Source organism: Aotus nancymaae, unplaced genomic scaffold, assembly GCF_030222135.1.
Source record: "Aotus nancymaae isolate 86718 unplaced genomic scaffold, 86718_ANA_hifiasm-v0.15.2.pri h1tg000030l, whole genome shotgun sequence".
NCBI lineage: Eukaryota > Metazoa > Chordata > Mammalia > Primates > Aotidae > Aotus > Aotus nancymaae.
Window position 1 is genome coordinate 39596956 of NW_026988443.1, and position 26009 is coordinate 39622964.

General features: G+C 51.4%; 1 protein-coding gene across 3 annotated transcripts in view; it reads left to right on the forward strand.

Moving 5' to 3' along the window:
* Window positions 1–26009, forward strand: part of KIAA0513 (KIAA0513 ortholog) — a 63171-nt gene that overhangs the window by 26228 nt on the left and 10934 nt on the right. For all 3 annotated transcript variants that reach the window (XM_012466112.2, XM_012466110.2, XM_012466111.2), the window contains exons 2-8: window positions 12785–13278; window positions 17045–17144; window positions 18539–18612; window positions 21914–21984; window positions 23371–23578; window positions 24399–24439; window positions 24721–24799. In XM_012466112.2, the coding sequence (XP_012321535.2) occupies window positions 12950–13278; window positions 17045–17144; window positions 18539–18612; window positions 21914–21984; window positions 23371–23578; window positions 24399–24439; window positions 24721–24799 (902 nt within the window). In that variant the 5' untranslated portion in view covers window positions 12785–12949. The remainder of the gene's footprint in view (window positions 1–12784; window positions 13279–17044; window positions 17145–18538; window positions 18613–21913; window positions 21985–23370; window positions 23579–24398; window positions 24440–24720; window positions 24800–26009) is intronic.

The window sequence follows — 26009 nt, forward strand, 5'->3', positions numbered from 1 at the left end:
AGTAGCTGGGACTACGGGCATGTGCCACCACACCCAGCTAATTTTGTTTATTTTTTTGTAGAGGCAGAGTCTCACTCTGTGCCCAGGCTGGTCTCAAACTCCTAGACTGAACTGAGCCTCCCGCCTCGGCCTCTCAAAGTGCTGGGATTACAGGCATGAGCCACCGTCCCCAGCCTCTGTGTGTGTCTGTGTGTGTGTGTGTGTGTGTGTGTGTGTGTGTGTGTGTTTTGATTGCTTAAAAATAGAAAAGGAGTGTCCATTCTTGTCTCCAGACAGTACGTGATAGGCTGATTTGGAGCAGTGATAAGACACATATGATTTCAGATATCTTAGAGTACAAAAGAAAATAAGATGCATTTCAGGATAATGAAATACGTTTCTAAATCCATCTAATTACACTTTGTTCAGGCCATGTTTTTCTGTCTTGTCTTCAAAGACAGAAAATGTGTTTAAGTCCCTTGCTGAAACCCAGTGTACTATTCTTCGTTCTACAGGACGGGACGATCTCTCTTGATCTTTGAGTCTATAACAGACACACACAAACAACTGCAGGGCTCAGTCTGACACCAGCTCCTGACCTCAGCCGTCACCACTTCCCCTTCTTGGTGCTTGCAGAGCGTCGTGCTGGTGACCTCTTTCTAGATACTTACCTGACATGGATATCTTACTTCATCTATTGCACAGAATCCACCACCTTCTCCTTTTGAAATGAGGTTTACATTTGCCCTTCTTCTCACCTCTCCCCCAGCCTGTTATCTTAGTTTTCTCAGAGATGAGAAGTCGTGATTCACAGAGTTCCTCTGTAAAGACTGTGAGTTGCAATTCATCAGTGCCACAGCCGAGTGCTGGGAGCCAGCCTCCCAACAAGCGCGGGCTCTCGGGCCCACCCAGACCTCTGAGCTGGTGCTTGCGTGGCGCTGCAGGGCAGTCTGTGCCGTTTCTTTCCCTCCCGTCTCTCCCTGGGTCTCCCTCCTGGCCTTGCCAGTTCTGCAGCTCAGCCCGTCTCTGTGCTCCAAATGGTTTTGTGCTTTGCTTGTGCCTCTGGTTCAGCCCAGGCCCTCCTGGAAGCCACGGCAGTTTCTCCTGTCCATGTGACAAGCATGTCCCAGCAGGCACCTTGAACTCAGGCTAGCTGGCAGTTGGTTGTGATGGATGGCATGAGTCTGCAGTGGGGTTCCAGGATCCCGAACATAGGTCCTCAACTGCGGTAGGGCCCCGTGCCTTCCTAAGCCTCCCACTGTTGGCTCTTTCCAATCAGTGCAGTATTAGAAAAGCCCGCCTTTCTGAGGCCCCCTCCTAGGGGGCCATAAGAAGTCTTTCAAATGCCCTGGAAGTTAGGTCAGGACCAGCCGGTCAGTAAGTTCCCGGTTGTGCCACCCTGTAGCGGTAGCTCATTCCGTCGTCAGAACAGCAGCCAGAGGGAGCCAGCGTGGCTTCACAGCCCACCCGATGGGAAATGCCTGACTTTCTCCGTGTGGGTCTCTCTCCAGGAAAGCCTCCCTTCCCGGCTCCACTTAAAACCCACCCATCCTTCCAAGACACAGTTGCCCAGCTCTTCCCTGAGAATGTCCTTGCCATTGGGTGTGCTCTTGCACTCCTCCGAGCCCCCTCGCCGGCAGCCCTTTGTTCACTGGTTACGGTGCTGGCCCCCTCTGCCCGGTTGCCTGCTTATTTAGATACTTGTCTTTTTTTTTTTTTTTTTTTTGAGGCAAGGTCTCACTCTGTTGCCCGGGTTGGAATGCAGTGGCGCACTCATAGCTCACTGTAGCCTTGAACTTCTGGGGTCAAGGGGTCCTCATGCCTCAGCCTCTCGGGTAGCTGGGACTATATGTGCATGCTCGGCTAACTATTTTCTAAGTATTTGTAGAGACAAGATTTCTCTTTGTTGCCCACACTGGTCATGAACTCCTGGCTTCAAGTGATCCTCCCACCTCAGCCTCCCAAAGTGCTAGGATTACAGGCAAGAGCCACTGCGCCTGGCCGAGATACTCATCTTATTCTTCCTACTGGGTGTGCAGTGTCTGAAGATTGAGTCTGTAAATTGCTCTTGTTTGCAGAGTGTCCTATACATAGCACCTCCACAGAAAGCATGTTTGCCTTGAGTCAGTTAAATTGTTCAATGCGTTTTTCTCTGCCTCCTGGTTATTTTGTAAACCCACTGTGGTCAGAAATTGTGCTGTGTATACTTTCATGCAGCTTGGAAGAATGGCTTCGAGTCCAGGCTTATGCATTTTATTGATCAAAAGATCAGTAAAGGGTCCTATAGTTTTTTCTCCTTTTAGTTACAAAATAAATCAGCAGCAGGGCATTTTCCTGACAGTCTTCCTTAAACTGCTTCTCTCCCATCACTGAGCGTACAGGGCAACGGGAAGAAGTGTGGGGTGTGATTGGGACCCCAGTGACTGGACTGAGCAGCTGACCTTGCTAACTAAGGCAGGCATGGAGGAAGGAGCAGTTCAAATGCAGCAAACTCACCTTTGCTGCACTGTGAGTTTTTAACTAAGAACATTGACTGAGCGTCTCTTATGGGCCTGGCAGTGAAGAAATCAGACAAGACTCCTGACTCCCAGGGAGCCTGTGTTGGAATATCGTCCTGAGATCTTCAATCCTGGGTCATGAAGAGGGACAGTCAGCTAGAGCGTAGCCCATGTGCCAGTGCCCGGTTCAGAGGATGTCTGTTGGAGAGGCTGCCTCTTTTTTTCCTTCTTCTTTTTTTTTTTTGTCTCTCTTTTCACTTTCCTATGGTGCTGAGCCTGCCTCTCAAGACAGCACGTGTGAGTAGGCCATTCTGTGCGGGACCTGGCGTGTCTGCACACAGCTTGGTATGGGCTGGTGCTGCCCCCCTCCACCCTCCTCATTGGTGACCCTGACATTTTTGTCTTCACTGGGCAGTGCTCCCCACAGGAGGAGCCCCTACAGCTGGCTAAGATGCTGCTGCTGTGTCTGAGGGAATAAAGCCAGGCTCTTATGTTCATGGCAGAATGACAGTTCTCCCTCGCTGGTGACTACAGCACATGGATGCTATTTTGGTCATCAAATCAGAATGTTGGCACTTCGGGTCCTCTTCAGAGAATTCAAGCGTGAATGGCCTGTGGTCCGACAGTTGTCAGAGCCCTTTTGAGACATCTGGCAGTGGAGGGAGAGGTACCCTCACGGGCATGTTCACTGTCATGTCTCATGGATCGGGGAGCTTGTCCCTTCACCTAGCAGCGAGGTCCAGCCAGACAAATACCTGTACCGAATTGATTTCATGTATGCCTTCAGCTTTTTTGAGTCATTTAAAAAAATGCCTGTTTCGACTGGCTGTGCTGGCTCACACCTGTAATACCAGCACTTTCGGAGCCCAAGGCGAGTGGATCACCTGAGGTCAGAAGTTCGAGACCAGCCTGGCCAACATGGTAAAACCCCATCTATACGAAAAACATAAAATTAGCCAGTTGCAGTGGCTAATCAGTGTCATTGCATATGAGGACCTTCCTGACAAATGCATGTCTGAATTCAGTATCTGAAAATAACTATTCTGCAGATGAATTTGTGAGAATCAAGAGAATATTTTGACCCAGGATGCTTTTCTTTTTTGCTTTGGCTGCCAGGAAACTCAACTAAATCCATTGCCCAGCTGCAGTAATGAATTTGGCTGATTCCACTGTCCCGTAGTTGCTCTAGATCCATATCGACTGAGCATGAATCTGTGTCTGGACAGCAACCCAAACACATTGACATCTAAAAGGACACAGCGACATTTCCTGTGACTTGACATGGACTGTTGGACCAACTATTAGACCACCTGTTGCTTAGTAGACCCAAACAGCCAAAAATCTCTCTCTGGCTCAGATGGGCTGTCTTCAAAAGACAAATAAGCATGACCTCATGGTGGAAGTGAACTGCTTCAAGCTAGTAATGTGCTCTCTTGCAGGTATCCAGTATTGCCGTGTTTCCCTCGAAAAACTCACCTATCCTGTGGTACCTCTGTAAGGTTGCTTAGGTGTTCTGGGGGTACCCTGGTGCCAATTTGGGAACCACAACCCTAGTTTAAAAGCATTCCCAGCCCCGTGAGCTGTGCCTTGTGCAGTGAGGATTTGGGGTTCCCCCAGAGCCAGGCTGTCTCCTCTAGTCATAGGAGGCAATATCCAGCTAAGATGGCTCCAGAAAGAGTCGGGTGCCCGAGGCTGAGCATGATGCCTGAGATGCTATCACACACAAGGTCTGCTTGGAGGTGATCCCCGCATACACCCCTCCCCTCCAGCCCCACATTTCTCATCTCCGAACTGAGAGTGAAGGCGACAGTGCTGCCCCGGCAGTGTGAAGTCTTTCAGAATGCAGTGTTGTGTGTAGTTCTGCTCCTTGAAAGGTATGAACTACTCTGATACGAGTGTCGCCGATGTCTCCTCTGAGCGGTCTCGTGAGCACAGCCGGGGGACGTCTTCAGCTTTGCCCCTTGAGCCGGGAGGACCATAACACGTTTCTCTAACTTGTTTCTTCTAAGGCCCTTCATATAGTGCCTCACTTACTGTGATAATCCTACTGATTAGGGAAAAGAGCAATTCACAGTCACATTTTAATTTTATTTATTTGTTTATTTTTTGAGACAGAGTCTCGCTCTGTCCCCTGGACTGGAGAGCAGTGGCATGATCTCGGCTCACTGCCTCCTCCACCTTCTGGGTTCAGGCAACTCTCTGCCTCAGCATCCTGAGTAGCTGGGACTACAGATGCACACCACCACGCCCGGCTCATTTTTGTGTTATTACTAGAGACGGGTTTTCACCATCTTGGCCATGCTGGTCTTGAACTCCTCACTTCACGATCCACCTGCCTTGGCCTCCCAAAGTGCTGGGATTACAGGCATGAGCCACCACACCTGGCCTCACATTTTTCAAAGAGGAAACTGGGGTACAGATTCAAATGATTTCCCATTTTGATTTTTTGTTTGTTTGTTTCTTATGTTTTTTGAGACAGAGTCTTACTCTTTCGCCAAGGCTGGAGTGCAGTGGTGCTATCTTGGCTCACTGCAACCTCTGCTTCCTGGGCTCAAGTGATTATCGTGCCTCAGCCTCCCAAGTAGCTGGGATTACAGGTGCCTACCACCACGCCTGGCTAATTTTTATATTTTTAGTAGAGACAGGGTTTCACTATGTTGGCCAGGCTCGTCTCGAACTCTTGACCTCAGGTGATCCTTCCACCTCAGCCTGTCAAAGTTCTGGGATTACAGGCATGAGCCACCCTGCTTGGCTTTCTTATGTTGATTTGTGATGGAGCTGAGACTCAAGGACAAAGCGGCAAGTTTTTCCTCGTTTGGGCCACCAGGGAGTCAGCAAACCAGGTACCTTAATCAGAGGGATGGGGAGGAGGGAAGTTCAGGCCTCCCTCAGAGACACGAGTGGTGTCTCGGGTTCCGGTGCCCGCCTCCACAGTGCACCTGCCCTTCCTGCACAGCACCGTGCACGGACAGCTGGAGCAACACACAGAGACCAGCTCCAAGGCTGGGGTTAAGTGATGTTTCCACCTTACAGCTGAAACGAAGGTTCAGGCCGGGCAGGTGGCTCACGCCTGTAATCCCAGCACTTTGGAAGGCCAGGTTGGAAGGACTGCTTGGGCCCAGGAGTTTGAGACAAACCTGGGCGACATAGCGAGACCTCACCTTTACAAATAAATAAATAAATAAAATAATAATAATAAGTTAGCCAGGCATGGTAGGGCATACCTATAGTCCCAGCTACTCAGGAGGCTGAGACAGGAGGATCACTTGAGCCTGGGAGGTCAAGGCTGTAGTGAGCTGAGATTGCACCACTGTACTCCAGCCTGGGCAGCAGAGTATGAACCCATCTCAAAAAAAAAAAAAAAGAAAAGAAAGAAAAAAGCTGGGTGCAGGCTCATGCCTGCAATCTTAGCACTTTGGAAGGCTGAGGCAGGTAGGTCACCTGAGGTCAAGAGTTTGAGAGCAACCTGGCCAATATGGTGAAATGCCCATCTCTACTAAAAATACAAAAATTAGCCACGCATGGTGGCAGGAGCCTGTACTCCCAGCTACTTGGGAGGTTGAGGTAGGAGATTCAGTTGAACCTGGGAGGCGGAGGTTGCAGTGAGCCAAGATCACACCACTGTACTCCAGCCTGGGCGACAGAGCGAGACTCCATCTCAAAAAAAAAAAAATAATAATAATAATAAAAGAAAAGTCTCAGGTAAAAGCTCACCAAGTATATATTGCCACAGACAGAATGTTGGCAAGGTAATTTGGCAATACCCATCACAAGCCTTGATAATGTGCAGACCCTTTGGCCCCCAGTTCCACACCTAGAAATGCCTCCTCAAGCATCTGAGATGGTGCTGTAAGACGTGAGGATGACATAGGGTCAGGAGCACTCGTTATCCAGCTGACCTGTGTTCGGGTTCCTCGCCCGGACTCTTCCTGGCCTCTCCCCACCTTGCCTTACTGGAACTTTAACAGGGGAGACAATCCAGGTGCATGCTCGTATGATGCTGTGTGTGTTGTGTGTTGCCTGAGGTTTCTCAGACTCTGGGTGAGAGGAGAAGCACATTTGGGGTTCTTGGGGACACTGAAAGAGAGGAGTGTCTTGAGGTTGATGGCAAGGGGCAGACTTACGGAAAGTTCCACATTCTCCCCTCAGGGAGCCCTTGTCTGATTGCCCAAGGCCAGCCTGCTAGAGAGCCACAGCTCTGGTTGTCCAGGATGCTGGGGAAATCAGTGTGAGCACGGCTCCATGGGGACGTGGCGGAGCAGCCACACCAGGCAATCTCGTGAGTTCCTTCTACAGCTGGAGGCTGCGGGATGAGAGGAAGCGGTGGGGGAAGTGGGGCGGAGGGGCTTGCAGCAGGAGGTGAGGAAACCCCTCCAGAATACAGACCACTGCGGCCTCTTCTCCCATGAGCAGTGGCTCCCCGGCCTCCTCGGTTCTTGAACTTTCTAAAGCGGTTACCTTAGGGCCTGTGTGCTTCATGTTCCCTCTGCCCGGGTCACCTTCGGGTCTTTTCAATGCTGGTTCTCCGTCTTTCTGTCTCAGCTTAGAGGTCTGCCTCCCCGACCTCCCCGTCCAAAGAAGCCACTTCTCAGCCCACTCAGGGCCGTCACTTTGAGATCATCTCCGTAGCACTTAGTGCTGCAGAAGCTCTTGTTTTGTTTTTTATTCTGTTGACTGTCTCCCCACCCCGCCCCGGTACACACACACACACACACACACACACACACACACACACACACACCCCACACGCCCCGTAAGGTCTCACTCATAGCTGTATTTCTAGCTCCTTGCACAGTAACTGATGCATAGTAGATGCTCAGCACACGTTTGCAGAATGAATGGATGTTTGTAAAATCTCAAAAGGGCTCTTTGAAAGGTACAAGTTGACTTAGAGTTTTAGCCTAACTTGATTGGGGAAACCTCCATCATGGGGGCTACGACGCCAATTGCAAAGTGTGACCTCAGGGGGCTTTGCGGTGCTTCAGGCCCGCGGCCAGCATGTTCATATCTCCAGTGACACAGGGTCGTCTGTGGCCGAAAATGCCGTTTCTCAGAGTCTGGGGACCTGAGGTGGGCTTCAGTACCTCCTTGCATGTAGACCAAAGCAGATGGGCTGGGGTGCAATCCACAGATGGGTTTTTTGACCCTCAAAGTGTTTTGAAATAAATTTAAATTAGTTACCGGTATTGAAAAATGGAAAGATTTCACGTAATGAGATTTCAGCATCCCTTAGAAACCTGTGGAAGATCTGATGCTCTTAGGTCTGCGTTCCCAAATAGCAGCACTGGGCTGGCTCTGAGCGGGGGCAGTGTGGGCTCCCTGCTGGACCACCCACTCTGTTTTCGACAGCTGGCCCAGGCAGGCAGGCACCCGAGACTGTGACCCTGCCATGTGACAGTGGCCATCACTTATCCTGCCTGGAGGCCCATGATGACCTTTCCTTCCTAAACGAAGAGGGTGGGGTTTCTTCTCCCGCCATGTCCATACACAGTCACTGCTGTGATGGCTGAGATCCCTGAGCTGAGGGCTCTGGGGATGGGGTGGTGCAAACTGCCACCGTTCAGCGCGCAGGACCGGCCTTCCTGCTACCCATCTGCTGCTTCTCACTTTGTGCCTCTCCTGTGATGTCACCTCTGTGCTGAGCCCACGGAGGAGGTCGGCACTAAGCTCTCAGGGCTTCTGGGAGAGGGTGACTTGTGAGAGCATCTGACCGGCCCAAGAGTGCCTGAGGCTGGGTCAGAAATAGCCACAATCATCCAGCTTGATTTATTTATTTATTTATTTTGAGACAGAGTCTCGCTCGGTTGCCCAGACTGTAGTGCAGTGATGTGATCTCAGTTCACTGCAGCCTCCACCTCCCCAGTTCAAGAGATTCTTCTGCCTCAGGCTCCCGAGTAGCTGGGATTACAGGTACCTGCCACCACTCCTGGCTAATTTTTGCATTTTTAGTAGAGGCAAGCTTTTGCCATGTTGGCCAAGCTGGTCTTGAACTCCTGACCTCAGGTGATTCACCTGCCTCAGCCTCCCAAAATGCTGGGATTACTGGCATGAGCCACTGTGCCCAGCCGCAGCTTGATCTTGAACCTCCTGTGTGTGGGCAGAGATGCGGCCCTGCTACCGCTTGAACGGCTTCCAGATACTGTGACCTGTTTCCTTTTGGCCTCTAAACTGTGAGTGTTTGCCATGCATCGTCAGGATAATGAACAAAATGAAAGAGAAAATCACGCCATGCCAGCACCGGCAGACACTTCTACGTTCTTTCCCATTGCTTTTGCATATGTATACATGATTGTAATTAGAGTAAAACTCAATTTCTCTCACTCCAGAATTCCTAGCACCCAGAACAGGGATGACAAGCAGCAGCATTCGGTCAACATTGGTTAACTGCAGGATGTTCTGTTCACTTCACTAGAAAGTGAACGTTTTCCTGATTGTATCATATACTGATCACTGCTGCATCGACTTTTTAACATTTATTTGTCATTTTACTACTTTTTTTTTTTATTTTTTTGAGACAGAGTCTCACTCTGTTGCCCAGGCTGGAGTGCAGTGGCATGATCTCGGCTCACTGCAACCTCCACCTCCCGGGTTCAGCTGATTCTCCTGCCTCAGCCTCCTGAGTATCTGGGATTACAGGCATGCGCCACCACACCTGGCAAATTTTTGTATTTTTAGTAGAGACGGGGTTTCACCTTGTTGGCCAGGCTGGTCTTGAACTCCTGACTTGAGGTAATCCATCTGTCTCAGCCTCCCAAAGTGCTGAGATTATAGGCATGCGCCACCATGCCTGGCCCGTTTTACTATATTTAGATATTATTTCTGTTCTCCTCCTCAGTTAATCAGGATTATAAATACTGTTGCATTGAGCTTTTTTCTCCACATAACTGTTTTTCAGTGTTTTGAATTATTTTCTTAGGATAAATTCCAACCATTTGGATTCCTTAATCAGAAGAGAGAAAAATACAAATGATAGAAATTGCCCTTTGAAGTACTATTTATCCCTATTCCAGCAATGTTTGAGAATGTTAATTTTACCATAACTTTACCAGTGTTTAGATAGTTTTTAAATTTTTGCTAATTTAGTATAGGATGGTACCTTGTGACTTTAATTTGCATTTTTATATTGTGGTTATTCATATGGGTTGAAGAATTGTCTAAGCCTTTATTAATTGTATTTCTTTTCTTTTTCTTTTTTTGAGATGGGGTCGTGCTCTGTCACCCAGGCTGGAGTGCAGTGGCGCGGTCTCAGCTCACTACCACCTCCACCTCCTGGGTTCAAGCGATTCTCCTGCCTTAGCCCCCCAAGTAGCTTGGATTGCAGGCGCGCACCACCGCATGTGATAGTGTGATGCTGTGTGTGTTGTGTGTTGCCTGAGGTTTCTCAGACTCTGGGTGAGAGGAGAAGCACATTTGGGGTTCTTGGGGACACTAAAAGAGAGGAGTGTCTTGAGGTTGATGGCAAGGGGCAGACTTACGGAAAGTTCCACATTCCCCCCCCAGGGAGCCCTTGTCTGATTGCCCAAGGCCAGCCTGCTAGAGAGCCACAGCTCTGGTTGTCCGGGATGCTGGGGAAATCAGTGTGAGCACGGCTCCATGGGGACGTGGCGGAGCAGCCACACCAGGCAATCTCGTGAGTTCCTTCTACAGCTGGAGGCTGCGGGGTGAGAGGAAGCGGTGGGGGAAGTGGGGCGGAGGGGCTTGCAGCAGGAGGTGAGGAAACCCCTCCAGAATACAGACCACTGCGGCCTCTTCTCCCATGAGCAGTGGCTCCCTGGCCTCCTCGGTTCTTGAACTTTCTAAAGCGGTTACCTCAGGGCCTGTGTGCTTCATGTTCCCTCTGCCCGGGTCACCTTCGGGTCTTTTCAATGCTGGTTCTCCGTCTTTCTGTCTCAGCTTAGAGGTCTGCCTCCCCAACCTCCCTGAGCCAGTTCTTAGCGCTCTCGGGGGGTCTAATTAGCCTGGCTAATTTTTGTATTTTTAGTAGAGACGGGGTTTCACCATGTCCCCAAGCTGGTCTTGACCTCCTGACCTCAGGTGATCCACCGGCCTCAGCCTCCCAAGGTGCTGGGATGACGGAGAGCCACCGCACCTGGCCTGTAGTTGTATTTCGTCTTGCGTGCCTTGCCTACTTGAGTGGTTTGTGTAGCTGTTAGAATGTAGATTTCTTAGAGTTGTGTGAATTTGTAATACAGATACCACTGACTCCATTGTCCTCTCACATTTACTGTAAACGTTTTCCTAGTGTGTGGTTTTTCGTTTTTCATGCCAGGCATGTTACCGTGGGTGTGGCTTTCTGTTCTTTGGCAAGTGAGAATGTGCTTGTGGAAGGGCCTTGGGTCTCTGATCCAATCTTGATGCCTCAGCCAGGGACCCATCAGAGAGTAGGGACCTTGGCCGGGGACGCAGATGGCGCGGGGAGACCCCGATCAGCCACTCATTGCTCTCCAGCCCCTGAGCTGTGGCCACTGCCTTCTGAGCTCACCAGGGCGCTTGTTGCTGTCCTGAGCTGGAAAGGTCTTCTGAGCTGTCGTGCTTCTCTTCCGGACCAAGGCTTGCTGTGTGGGACTCCCCTGAACATGCCCTTCACCACTCTGGTGACCCGCAGCCAGCCTTTTCTCCTTCTGACCCAGGGTATTTAAAAATACCCCAGGCTGGGGAATTTGGAGGAATCCATAATTGATTGGTGAGCATGAAGCTCTTGAGAGGCAGAAAAGGCCATTCTGCTATTGAATTGTCCTCTGAAGATGCGTTCAGTTCAGCAGTTTCACAGCTACCTCACTGGCAGGCGTTGCCCTAGATTTTTGGGGTCTAATAGAGACAGGGCTGAGGTTAGAGGTGTGCTCTTCTCTGAGGGGCTGTCAAGAGGGCGTCCCCTTCCCCCTTAGCCATCTGCCTCTGTACTGGCGAGGAAGGTTTCCTGGTACCTCCTGAACCAGCAGCCAGGAGACCTGGGTTAGAATCAAAGATTTGAGGGCCGGGCACAGTGGTTCACACCTGTAATCCCAGCACTTTGGGAGGCTGAGGTGGGTGGATCACGAGGTCAAGAGATCGAGACCATCCTGGTCAACATGCTGAAACCCCGTATCTACTAAAAATACAAAAAATTAGCTGGGCATGGTGGCGTGTGCCTGTAATCCCAGCTACTCAGGAGGCTGAGACAGGAGAATTGCCTGAACCCAGGAGGCGGAGGTTGCGGTGAGCCGAGATCGCTCCATTGCACTCCAGCCTGGGTAACAAGAGCGAAACTCCATCCCCCCCCAAAAAAAAAAAAAAAGAATCAAAGATTCGAATCCCAGCTCTGCCACCCTGTGACTGACGTAGCCACCTCCTCCGACCTGTGAGCATGTTCTCGATCGGGTCTGTTGCTTTGTTCAGCAAGCATGCAACATACACATACATGTCAGGAGTCCTCACCGGACAGAGCATGGCCACAGCAGTGCCAGGGCCTCATGTCCCTGGAGGGGCATGTGCTTTACGGGTAAACAGAGATACTGGTGTCTGTCAGTAAAGCCAGCAAAATGATAAACGAGGCTGTATAAACTGCTAGAGTCTGCGGAGGAATCAGTCATTCATTTTGAATAGGAGCAGAGTGGAGCTTCTCAGAAGATGCGGCCGTGGCAGAGCCTGGAGGGTTTGAATGGAACTCCATGTGGGAATGGCGGATGAAAGAGGAGGGGAGTGGAGAAGGAGAGGGCTGCCCAGCCTGAGGAGCCAGGGGGTGTGTCATCATCATGGGTGGCTGCAGTGCCAGGAGAGGGGACAGGTCCAGATGACAACTGTCATGCTTAGCAACCATCAGAAGGTTCGAGAAGGATGCTGAGAGGGGATATATCTCTGACAGTCTGGGAATGGTCTGTATGAGAACAGAGCCCAGGAAGGAGGAGGTCGGATCCCAGGAGGTGAGGTGTCTGTTGCCCAGCAGGTAGGTTCTTCCACAGCCACCAATTCCAGTGACAGCAAGTGGGCAGGTGCATCGTCCCCGGTGATCCTCTGTTTCCAGCCCAGGATGGGCCTTTTCTGTCCTGGCGACGGGCTCAGTCTTGGGGCTGGAGCGGAGAAGAGGCCAGCAGACGCAGTGCCTTGACAGTCTGTTTGCAGAGCTGGGAGAAATCCTGACTGTCCATGTTTTTTTGTTCATTTATTTAACAAGTATTTATTGAGGGCCTACCACGTAGCAGGTGTTGAACAGTAAAGTGGACGGCAGGAAGATGATGGCACCCCAAATTTTGGAAGAGCAGAGATTCCTCTCTTTAGGAGAGTGTGTGATCGAGGATCGGCGCTAACGTCTGTGTCTGTTTCCGTTCCAGATGCCGTAGGCCCAGGTGAGCTGCTGCGAAGGACTCATTCTTGGTGGCCAGCAGTGGCCCGCAGTTACCAGCGGCTTGTGAGCTGGGTGGACTCCTGCTAACGCAGCTGGGACACCAGTCTGCCGGGCTCCCCTCCAGGCATCCTCCCCAGCAGCTCCTGCATCCATGGAGGCCCCGGAGGTCCCCGTGGGCTCCCTAATCGACTTCGGGCCTGAAGCACCCACCTCTTCTTCCCTGGAGACACCGCCCCCTGCGTTGCAGGACAAGGATGGCTCCCTGGGGGACGGCGCGTCAGAGAGCGAGACCACTGAGTCTGCGGACAGTGAAAATGACATGGGCGAGTCGCCCTCACACCCGTCCTGGGACCAGGACCGCCGCTCCTCCTCCAACGAGTCCTTCTCCTCCAACCAGAGCACCGAATCTACCCAGGATGAAGAGACCCTGGCACTCAGGGACTTCATGCGTGGCTACGTGGAGAAGATCTTCTCTGGAGGGTAAGGGGCCCGTGTGGACGAGACAGCCTGGCGTGGCCACAGGGCCCAAGGGGACCCGCCTCCTGCCCTTGGCTCTGCCTCCCCGCAGGGTACCACCTGGGGCCAGAGCTTCCATTTCCTCATCAGCCAGGGATGACCACTGCAGGGGCCTCACTCCACCCCAGGCTGCACACAGAGCCACGTGGGGAACATTTCAAGAATACCCGAGTCTGGACTTCACTCCAGACCAGTTACATCAGTTCTCTAGGGTGAGGTCCAGCGTCAAAGTATGTGCGGCTCCCAGGTGATTTGGAAGGGCAGCTGTGCAGAGAACCCCTGGAGGGCCGCGCTCCAGAGTGCCCAGCTCACAGGTTCCCGTCATCCCCGTGAGCTCCATTATTTTCTGTTCATTTGTTTTATTTTTTTCTTTTCTTTTTTTTTTTTTGAGACAGAGGCTGGCTTTGTCACCCAGGCTGGAGTGCAGTGGTGCAATCTCAGCTTATTGTAAGCTCTGCCTTCTGGGTTGAAGCGATTCTCGTGTCTCAGCCTCCCGAGTAGCTGGGATTACAGCCATCTGCCACCATGCCCAGCTAATTTTTGTATTTTTAGTAGAGATAGGGTTTCACCCTGTTGGCCAGGCTGGTCTCGAACTCCTGACCTCACGTGATCCGCCAGCCTCGGCCTCCCGAAGTGCTAGGATTACAGGCGTGAGCCACCGCGCCTGGGGCAGCTCTATTATTTTCTGATGCATGTTGTTCCCGAATTTGTTCCATGCATTCTTAAGTGAGGCTTTGGAAGGGGTGGTCTCTGTGGCAGTCAGCACTTCTTCCTTCTTACTCATTGCTCTGATCACTCCGCCACACTCAGCTCTTCATAGCTAAACACAGGGGCACTTGCTCTGCACCTGAGCATTTGTAGGTTAGCCACTCCCTAGCACTCCGTGTCAGAGCTATAGTTGGCTAAGAGGTTGTAGTTATTCACTGAAATTAAATATAGGGGCAACATAAGATAATAAAGCTGTGGTTACCCATACTCATGTGCTCATAATCAGCAGATTCTTTTTTTTAGAGACAGGGTCTTGCTCTGTCACCCAGGCTGGAGTGCAGTGACACAATCATGGCTCACTGCAGCCTCCGCCTCCTGGGGTCAAGCAGTCTTCCCATCACAGCCTCCCGAGGAGCTGGGATTAGAGGTACATGCCACCACGTCCAGCTAATTTTTTTTTTTTGAGACAGCGTCTCACTCTGTCACTCAGGCTTGAGTGCAGTGGTGCAGTCATAGCTCATCACAGCCTCAAACTCATGGCCTCAAGCAGTCCTCCTGCCACAACCCCCTAAAGTGCTGGGATGACAGGGGTGAGCTACCACACTGGCCGGCGGCTGATTCTGAAGCCGCTGTTTGCATGGGGCCCTCCCCTGCACCTCTGGATGGCCTCTCTTTTGTGGTTCGTGAGGGTAAAATAAGAGTGCTGACAACTGGAGCAGCAGGAAGGGACAGTCTGAGGCTGCGGCGTCCACTGAGAAGCGGGAATCTGTGCATAGACCTGATCTTTCCCTCCCCGCTTCATTGCCTCTCAACATCTCAGTGGCGGGAAGGAGGACACGTACAGACCCTGGAGCCATGGGTTTCCGGTGTGCACTGTGGGTCTCCTGCCATTCACAGCAGCACACTAGATACAGATGGGCTTGCTGCTCTGTTGGGTGTGGGCCAGCAGTATTGGCATCTCCTGAGAGCTTGTTGGAAATGCAGAGTCTTGGGCCCTGCCAGGCCCCACCGAGTAAGAATGTGCCTTTCATAAGGTCATTAGACGGTTCATACACACATCAGGGTCTGAGAGGCACTGGCCAAGGGTAAGTTTTCCAGTCTAATTAAAGCAGTTAGAATTTGTGGCCAGGCACAGTGGCTTACATCTGTATTCTCAACACTTTGGGAGGCTGAGGCGGGCAGATCACTTGAACCCAGGAGTTTGAGACCAGCCTGGGAAAATAGTGAAACCCCTTCTCTACCAAAAAAACCCAAAAAAAAACAAAAATTAGCGGGCATGGTGGCATGTACCCATAGTCCTGGCTACTCAGGAGGCGGAGGTGGGAGGATCACTTGAGCCAGGAAGGCATAGGCTACAGTGAGCCATGATCATATCACTGCACTCCAGCCTGGGTGACAAACGGAGACTCTGTCTCAAAAAAAAAAGGGAGTTTTGCCTTTTGACTATGCATAGTCCATTGTTTCCCACTGTGGTTGAAGCCCCTCATACGGATACTGGCAAGGGTTGATGTCTCCCTTTTCATGCATGCTTTCCATTTGGTGGAGACCAGCCTCAGTTTTCTATGTGGTTAGAAAAGGGAACCATTGTATGACAATCCAAATGTCTGACTATCTAAAAATGCATTTATGGGCTGGGCACGATGGTTCACACCTGTAATCAAGCACTTTGAGAGGTGGTCAGATCACCTAAGGTCGGGAGTTCGAGACCAGCCTGGCCAACATGATGAAAGCACATGGCTACTAAAAACACAAAAAGTAGCCAGTCGTGGTGGTGGGCGCCTGCAATCCCAACTACTTGGGAGGCTGAGGCAGGAGAATCGCTTGATCCTGGGAGGGAGAGGTTGCATTGAGCAGAGATTCTGCCACTGCATTCTAGCCTGGGCAAGACAGAGCGAGACTCCGTCTCAAAAAAAAAAATCAACAAAATAAGAATGCATTGATGTTTGATTTGAATGCACTTGAGGAGAGCAGATGTTGCTTCCTGCTTGTTTAGTTTGACCAACACTGAGATGAGGGCGCTTTCTCTGAGCACACCCCGGTTAATGAAAAGGGAGAATGCCCAGAAGTTTGCTCATTTGCCAGGAAAGGCAGTCTGTATTTGCAGTAGCCTGTCAGCAATACAGAATGCGGACACCTGAGTCAGATGCATCTTCACAAGCATTCCAGAAATTACTGCAAAAGCCTGCAGATACCCATTTATCTGATGTTGGTATTTAGAGTAGATGAGAACCAAGATGTTCTCTACAAAACCCTGAATGAATGAAGGTTGCATAAGCCAAGTGATCTTCAGGCTTCTGCTTCATGTTTGAGTCTTTAAATTTGGGGAAGAGTATTGGCCCCTTACCAAGAGTGAGGAGAAGTGGCCTGAGATTGGTGGGTATGTTATTTATCCTAGTGGTGGTGACACCGGGGTGGAAGTCCCCAGTCTCCATCCCTCACACACACAGCAGGGGATGGTCCCAGCCATGAACAGCCTTGCTCTGGAAATGCAGAAGGATGAGTGTGCACCCCGCTGCTGATCAGTGGGAGATGATTTTCTTCATGGCATCAGAACTTGGCATCAGTATGCTGAGACAGAGAAAATTCAGGAAGTCTCAGCTTCAGGGGCCAGTTCCATGCTGACTTCATCATCAAAAACTAGTGGGAAGTCAGAAAGCTGGAGAACCAAGACCTGTTAGGGTTTATGCCCTTATCCAGGCTCAGACCTCCCCAGGCAGGGGTCAGGAAGTGCAGGGGCAAGGACATGGGCTTTGGAACCAGGAAGCCTGGATGGAACTCTGGTTCTCCACTCTCAGCCTGGCATATGATTCTCCAAGCCAGCTCCTCGCCTTTGAAATAACAGTAATACCCTTTCCTCATGGGACCGCCCGGAGGCTGAGTCAGGAGTCAGGTGCCTGTGCTTGGCTGGAGAGCAATACTTCATTAGTTCCTTCTCCTTGCTCTTCCACTATGGCTCCAGGGGATTGAAAGGGTTTTTTTTTTTTTTTTAACCTCCTCTGTTCTTTTTTTTTTTTTTTTAAAGAGAGGACTTGGACCAGGAGGAGAAAGCCAAGTTTGGAGAGTACTGCAGCAGTGAAAATGGAAAAGGCCGGGAGTGGTTTGCTCGATACGTGAGTGCCCAGGTAAGGGAGAGGTGATGGGGAGGATGGGCATTTACTCTCAAGGAAGAATCTTAACAGAACAAATTATGAAGAATCTTGATGTATAACAAATTTCACCTTATCCTATAATGACACTCTGGAGAAAAGGGTCAAGGGAAATGACCCAACAGAAAAAAAAGTTAAACTTACCCAAAAATGTTCTGAAAAGGAGTGTTTAGAATGGTGAGAAGCAGTTTGGTCACGGTGGCTGATGTCTGTATTCCCAGCAATTTGGGAGGCCGAGGCGGCAGGATCGCTTGCGCCCAGGAGTTCAAGACCAGCCTGGGGCAGCATAGTGAGTCACCCTCTCCTTCCCCCATCTCTAAAAATTAAAAAAGAATAGTGAGAAACAGGAAATAGCTCATTTGGACATCAAACTTTAATGGAAAGAGTAAGAAACTGGGCTTTCAACTTCATGAAATTCCAGAAAAGTTCATTTTTTAAAGGCAAGCATGTGCTTTATGTGCATACATTTTTTTTTTTTTTTTTTTTTGAGACAGAGTTTCGCTCTTGTTACCCAGGCTGGAGTGCAATGGTGCTGTCTCGGCTCACTGCAACCTCCATCTCCTGGGTTCAAGCAATTCTTCTGCCTCAGCCTCCCGAGTAGCTGGACTACAGGCGTGCACCACCATGCCCAGCTAATTTTTGTATTTTTAGTAGAGACGGGGTTTCACCATGTTGACCAGGATGGTCTCAATCTCTTGACCTCGTGATCCACCCGTCTTGGCCTCCCAAAGTGCTGGGATTATAGGTGTGAGCCACCGCACCTGGCCGTGCATACATATTTTTATTAACCCACAATACTGGGTTTTTGTTAAAAAGAAATATGAAAAAAATTCAAGACCATGAAAGCCATGTGAAGAACAGTATATTAATGAAGTTTAGGAAATAATTAAATTTTGTAAATATCCAGTAGGTTCTTCTTTTTTCCTGAGTGGCCTAAGTTCTTAGTTTTTAAGTATTTCATCAGAAATTATTTACTTTTCATGGAAAAATTAGAAAATGCAGATAAGCAAAGAGAAGTTAGTTACCCACAAATCCACAGTCTGGAAATAGCCAGCGTTGTCATTGTGGGGTTTTGTCCCTTGTACCTTTCCGTGTGTGGGTGTATACAAGGTCCTACTTTGAAAAATCTGGGAAGGACACCGAGGGGAACACTTGGGTGTGCCCTGCCCAGGGATGGTTAGGTGCAGGTGGCTGCACTCTGCCCGAGTCTGGCAGGAGGGGCGGGTTCTGTAGTGCAGAGGCAGCAGCCATCCTGGGCCCCCATCCCAGCTGCGTTTAGAATCGCTCGAGAGTGGAAAGCCTGCAGCTTCGCTGAGTGCGGCCTGTGTCACCTCGAACCTCACTGATGTGTCTGGCCTCTTTCTGGACAGCGCTGCAACTCCAAGTGTGTCTCCGAGGCAACCTTCTACCGCCTGGTGCAGTCTTTTGCAGTGGTGCTGTTCGAGTAAGTAATGCCATTGCTCAAAGCCTTCATCCTGGCAAGCTCCTTTTCCCTCCCTCCCTCCCCGCCCAGCCATGTCATAACCCAGCTGTGAGTCATATCCACAGTAGTCATCAGGATGCAATTGCTCTGCTACACTCAGCATCAGCTAAAAGGCACAGTCGTGACCAGCATCTCATGGGAGCGGGGCTGGCGGTCCTTAGCTGGCCATAGAATGAGAGGACTGCAGCTGGGTGTGAGAAGCGTCCTCTGTGCGGGTCCTCAGGGCCACGTCGTGATGATGTACTGGGCCCTACCCTCCGGAGATCTGGCGCTTTCTCGAGTTCCTATTGTGAAGTACTTCAAACTCAATAACTGCCCACCCCATGAGCAAATAAACACTTAATGATATGTTGGGACGACTGTGGCCTGCCCTGCGTGTGCTGATGAGGCACTGCTGGGGCCTTTGATCGCAGAAGCCCATGGCAGGCAGTGATGGGTGGTGGAAAGGACGTGGCCACCAGCTGGAGATTTGGGGCCAATCCCATCTGTGACCCCGCTTACCTGTGAGATTACGGACCCAGACTCCATGATGCACAGACCCCTTCTCAGGAGCATGACTCTCTGGGGTCACCAGACCAGCTTCATGCCTCCAAACTATGAAATGGAGGGGATACCTCTTGGCCTTGGGGAGGCTGGGCAGTGGCCTGACCAACCTGGAGCCTCAAGAGGCAGATTCTGGGGCTGGGAGCCCTGATCTGGGCATACCTGCACTGCACTATCCCTGTTGCCTGCAGAAGGCATCCAGGCAGCCCCTGCTCTGGACCCCGCGCCCTCTCCTGGTCCTGGCTCCTCCCATCACCAGCTCCCCTCATCACTGTGTTTTTGTCCTTGCAAGCCTGAAAAATCTCCCTCCTTTACTTCCCCATCTCCCAACCAAAAGGGAGCTGCTCTCTTGAGTCTCTTTCTTTTTTCTTTTTTCTTTTTTTTTTTGACATGGGATCTTGCTCTGTCACCCAGGCTGGAGTACAGTGGCGCAATCACAGCTCACTGCAGCCTCAATCTCCTGGGTTCGAGGGATCCGCCCATCTCAGCCTCCCAAATAAGCTAGGACTACAGGTGCATTCTACCACACCTGGCTAATTTTTAATTTATTTTTTCTTTTCTTTTATTTTTTTGAAATAGGATCTCACTCTGTCTCCCAGGCTGGAGTGCAGTGGTGTCTCAGCTCACTGCAACCTCTGCCTCCCGGGTTCAAGCAGTTTTCCTGCCTCAGTCTCCCAAGTAGCTGGGACTACAGGCACATGCCACCACACCTGGCTAATTTTTGTATTTTTAGTAGAGATGGGGTTTCACTATGTTGGTCAGGCTTGTCCCAAACTCCTGACCTCAGGTGATTCGCCTGCTTCAGCTTCCCAAAGTGCTGGGGTTACAGGAGTGAGCCACTACATCTGGCCATATTCCATATATATATACACACACACATATATGTATACACACACACACACATATGTATGTATATATGTATTTTTTTAGTAGAGATGAGGTCTTGCTATGTTTCCCAGGCTGGTCTCGAACTCCTGGGCTCAAGGGGTCCTTCCTCAGCCTTGTGAATTGCTAGGATTGCAGGTGTGCCCCACACCCAGCCTGCTCTCTTGAGTCCCAGTTCTCCTGCATCTTCACGTCTCTCCCCTTTCTCTCTTGTCCTTTAAACTTGGGCATATACTGGAAGAAGAAGACCAACAAAAGGAAGATCCCTATTTTTCTTGCTCTTTCTCGGGATACCCCCAAGTCCGAGATCTATTTCCCCTCTGGGGTCTGGGCTTCAGAGCTGGCCAGGGGAGGGGCTAAGAAACCCTGACTGAAAGAGGCTGAGTGAGCCCTCGCCTTCGGCCAGGAGGGCACTGGTTTACAACAGACCCTCCAGATTGCCTTTTATGAAACATTCATGCAGTTGAGATACCTCAGTTTCCAAACGTTTGCATCACAGGCATTTTCATGAACCCCTAATGTGCATAATTCTAAATCTCCATTTTCTTTTCGTTTCTTTTTCTTTTTTTTTTTCTTAATTTGCACTAGGCTAAAAGTAATTCTCCATTTTTCTTTGAGTTTTTTGTCTTACATACATAAAATTGGGGAGGGAGGGGGTTAAAGTCCTAACCCTGCCAAAACACAAAACTTCTTCCCATCACTCGGTCCCTGAGCTATATGTGTGTATAGTTTGTATATATGTGTATATATGTGTGTATAGTTTCAGAACAAAGTGAAACAGAAACACTTTTAATATTTAGACAATATGGGGTTTTTTTAGTTTTTACTTTTAGTGTTTTATAGTTTTATTACTAGTTTAGTTGATTAGTTTTTTTATGTAAAAAAATGGCCCTTAATACCACTGTCTAGATAATTTCTTTTGACTTGTAATAATTGTCCAAGGTTAAAACCTAAACAGGAAAAAAAAAAAGGTGTAAAACAGATCAGGATAGAAAGGCTAAGAAGCAGCCAGGCGCGGTGGCTCACGCCTGTAATCTCATCACTTCGGGAGGCCGAGATAGGTGGATCACCTGAGGTCGGGAGTTCAAGACCAGCCTGACCAACGTGTAGAAACCCCATCTCTACTAAAGATACAATATTAGCCAGGTGTGGTGGCACATGCCTATAATCCCAGCTACTCAGGAGGCCAAGGCAGGAGAATCACTTGAACCAGGGAGTTGGAGGTTGCAGTGAGCTGAGATCACACCACTGCACTCCAGCCTGGCAACAAAGCAAGACTTCGTCTCAAAAAAAAAAAAAAAAAAAACAGAGATAAAGTAAAGAAGCCTGAAATCCAAAGGAATGGCCCCACCCAAGACCGAGACCTGCTGAGTGAGAGGCTCTACCTCCTGCCTCACCCTCCCCCCGTTGCTATGGGAGGGAGCCTGAGAACCAGGGATGTGGGGAAGGTCATCCAACTTACTGCTACTTCCCGAGACAGCGAGGGCTGGAGCGCCGGGGGGCCTGGGCCACAGGTTTGCACTGAGACTCGAGCCCCACTTCTCCTCCTGACTCTGCTCCTGGGTGTTGAGTTGAGCTTCCCGGGTCTTGGCTTTCACCTTTCCAGTGAAAGAAGCCGGGCAGGCAGACCGCAGACTCCTTCCTGTTCACAGTCAGTCCCGGGCCGTGTGCTGTGGGCAGCTCTCCCGATGGAACCCAGGGATAGCTTTGTTGCCTCTCCAGTGGAGAAGGTATAATTGGGACCTGTGCGTTAACTGCCTCGCGGCGTCTGGCCGACTTGCAGGGAGAAGCAGGTGGAGGGGGCTTCAGCCGTGGGCCCTGCCTCTCGTTTCAGGTGCCATCAGATGGATGACTTTGGGCCTGCCAAGAACCTCATGACCATGTGCTTCACCTACTACCATATTGGTAAGACACAGTGGGCTGATGTGGGGTCACCCTGAGGCTCGTCAGCTGACATCGTGGGTCAGAGGAAGCTTTCTTCATGATTAAGAGCAATGGCTACGGGGCCTCCAGAGAATAGAGGAAGCTGATGTTAGGGAGGAGTGAGACTTCTAAAAGAGGAGGAGAAAGCACGTCCGAATCGTGTGGGGCGGGAGGTTGACAGCCCAGGGTACGAAGGAAACTCCTGAGCTGTGAGGTGATGAGGAAAGAAACGGGCAGGACGCTACGTGGTGGAGACGGACTGCTGGATGTGAAGATCCCCGTTTTACGTTTTAGCAAAACAGGGCACGCTCGGTTGTTGGAGGGCGGTGGGAGGAGCCGTCTAGGATCTGAAGCTCAGAGAGTTCCTGGGATGGGCTGGAGATGTCATGTTGTTGATGCTGAGGCTGTGGCATCTCTTCCGCCTCATTGCGTTGGAACTTTCTGGTGCATTGGAGCTCAGGGGCTTCCTGCGTGACTCCCTGCGCTGCAGCAACAGGACTTACTCAGGTCACCCTAAGTGGAAGGTCGTTGGAAGCCTCCACCTGGACTGAAGCTGGGCAGGGAGGTGCTGGGTCCCAGCCCCCCTTGCTGTCCTCTCTTGGGACCCGCGTGCTTGCTTTTGGGGTATATGTGACCCCTTCCCCTCCCACAGCCATCCTCTCTGTACCCCTCAGTTCAGTTGGTCCGATTGCCATGGCCGGTGTCCCAGCGGGCAGGCCCTTCCTGCCAGGCCCTTCATTGGCTGCTTCGGGTGGAGCGGGAGCCCCCATTGCAACCTGTGGCTCTTCCTTTTCAAAGAACAGATAGACACATAATGATTAGACACAGCGGCTTGAGCTTGTGAGGACGCCCTGCTAGGGACTGCAGAGGGCCTTTGACCTATAGTGGGCCCTGGGAGCTGTGGGGATGTCTCATCCTGTGGGGGCGCCAGGGCCTCATGTCCATCCTCTGGCTAAGGGAGTTTGGGTGCTGCCCAGGCTCCTCCTCCAGGGCCCCTCCTGCTGTCTCCACACTCCCATTCCAGGGGCTAGTGCCCAGCTGGCCCCTGCCTCTCTGGCGCTGGCGTGGTTGGGCCTCTGCCCTTGCCTCCCTGCAGACCCTGGGCCTGGCTTCTGCCTTTGTCTTGCTCCCTCCCTGCTCCCGGTGGCTTCTCTGTGCACGCAGGTGCTGGGGCGCTCATGGGGAGCAGGGCCCCCACTTCCTCATCCTGGGCCAGCTGAGCCTGCACCACCCCTGTCCTGGACTGAGGAGGGAGGCTCCTGTGTCCCCACTACCCAGGACCCCTGCAGGCCTCCGTCTGGGCCTCTACAGTTAGCAGGCGCAGACCTTGGCCTCACTGGTCTTGTCTTGTTCCCTCTCTCGTCCAAGGAAAACCACAGCTGCAGCCCCCAGAGTCCCGGGAGAAGCCCGCGGGCAGCATCGACTCCTACCTGAAGTCTGCAAACAGCTGGCTGGCCGAGAAGAAGGACATCGCCGAGCGCCTGCTGAAGAACACCTCGGCCAGGACGGAGAACGTCAAGGGCTTCTTCGGGGGGCTGGAGACCAAGCTGAAGGGGCCCCTGGTCAGGAAGAATGAGTACGTGTGGCCTTGGGGTCCCTCTCACCTGCCGGGGACTGGGGCAGATGGTGGCGCGGAGCTCAGGCAGGGGCGTCAGGGAGGGTACAGGAGAGGTCCAGAGACTGCCAGGAGCACAGCACTGCCCAGCCGCCACCGCCCGCACTGCTTTCTATGCTCTGTAAAGCCAAGCCCCCCACCCACATGCAGAGATATTCCTGGGGGCCACATTCCCTGAAACTGATGAGCCCAAAGGATTGTCAGATGGCAGAGGGAACTGCAGCCCCTGCCCTCTGTCCCCTCTGTCCCCTCCATCCCCTCCGTCCCCTCTGTCCTGTCCGTTGCCTCCATCCCCTGGCTGGACCAAGAGTGCATGCTTGTGGAACACGGTCTTGAGTCTCAGGAGAAAAACACTGTCCCCAGGAGAGCAGGGCTCTGGCAGGCACTTCAGGAATCCCTTTGGTGATGGGCACATCAGAAGTAGGCACATAGAAGCTATAACGTCCACAGGGAGGAGGGCTGCGGCAGCCAGAGCAAGCCCCTGGGGTCCCCTGTTCCCTCTCACGGCTGGGCCACAGCCAGGTGCCTTGGCCTTGGCCTCCTCCTCTGCTCCATTCAGCTTTGGATTCAAAGAAAATGACATAGGAAACCTCAATGCCACATTTCCTCAATTTTGAAACACTGGCAGTTGACCAATAGAGCCTGGATTTCATAAAAAGCTTTTGAGCGCAAGCCGTGTTAAATGCACCCCGTCCCACCTGAGGGATCCAGAAGAGCGTCTTTGATTTGAGAAAGTGTGGTGTGAGTTGCATGTGTCATCGTGGTGCCTTCTCTCCCTCAGGGAAGACGAGAACAAAACCCAGGAGAAGCGGCCCAGGGCTGGTGAGTCTGCCCAGGCAGCAGGGGGAGACGCCCAGCCCACACCCCTCAGCCAGCATACAAGCAGGCGCACGGCCTCCGGGCGTTCTCTCAGAAGAAGTCCCCATTGCTGGGTGGAAATAGCATCATTACGGGCTGTGGCCGGCAGAAAAGCCGTGGTAGAATTTCCGCCCGTGTCTCTGTGACCTCCGTAGAAACTGGCTGCTGGGAGGCTGTCGCCTGGGGACTGCCGACAGCAGGTGCGCAGCCAGAGCCGCGTGCAGCCTTTCTCTCTCCTCCCGCAGTGACCGTGTACAGCCCCGAGGACGAAAAGAAGGGGGAGAAGATCTACCTGTACACGCACCTGAAGCAGCAGCCCATCTGGTAAGGCCGAGCCCACCGCTTCCCGTCACCCTTACTCACGGGGCCAGCAGTCACTCCCCGGGATCACTCCTAGCTGCCTTCGTCCCCACCAGAATGGCAGAATTCTCACACTCGCAGAGTGGCAGAATAAAAAGATGAACACTCACGGGTGTTGGTAAGGATATGGAGGAATTGGAGGTCTCCTGTATGGCTGGTGGGAATGTAAATGGAATGGCCACTGTGGAAGACAGCCTGGCACTTCCTTTAAAGGTGAAACACAGAGTTCCTCTGTGACCCAGCAGCCCCACCCCTGGGAGTCGTCCAGGAGAAACAAAAACATGTGTCCTCACAAAACCTTGTCCACAAATGTCTGCAGCAGTGTCGTTTGTTATAGCCCCAAAGTGGAAACAGTCTTCATGGCTGTCCGCTGATGAATGGGTAAACAGAATGTGGTCCATGCATTGCATGGAATATTACCCAGCCCTGAAAAGGAATGGCGTGCTGCTCCACGCTGCAGCGTGGATAGACCTGGGAAGCGTCACGAGGTTCAGTGGAAGAAGCCGGACACAGAAGCCCACGCACTGTACCATTCCTGTGAAGTGTCCACAACAGCTGCATTCCTAGAGACAGAGCAGATGACTGACTGCCAGGGCAGAGGGCAGGAAGTGGGAGCCGGAAGTGGCTGCTGATGGGGATGGGCTTTCTTTATGTGGTAAGAGAATTTGTAGAAATGGTGGTGGCCACACAACTCTGTGAATACACTAAAAATCACTCAGTTCTATATTTTAGAGGGTGAAGTTTTTTTTTTTTTTGAGACAGAATCCCACTCTCACCAGGCTGGAGTACAGTGGAGTGATCTCGGCTCACTGCAGCCTCCGCCTCCCAGGTTCAAGCAATCCTCATGCCTCAGCCTCCCGAGTAGCTAGGACTACAGGCGTGCACCATCATGCCCGGCTAATCTTTTGTATTCTTAAGTAGAGATGGGATTTCACCATGTTGGCCAGGCTGGTCTCAATCTCTTGACCTTATGATCCACCTGCCTCAGCTTCCCAAAGTGCTGGGATTACAGGCGTGAGCCACCACGTCCAGCCTAGAGGGTGAATTTCATGGCATATGAATTATATCCTAATTAAGCTATTACATACATATAAACGAATGAAGGTTGTGGTTGAAGTGTGAGACCAGTGTTGCAGGGGAAATCTTGCCCACCCTGGCATATGGCCCAGCTCTG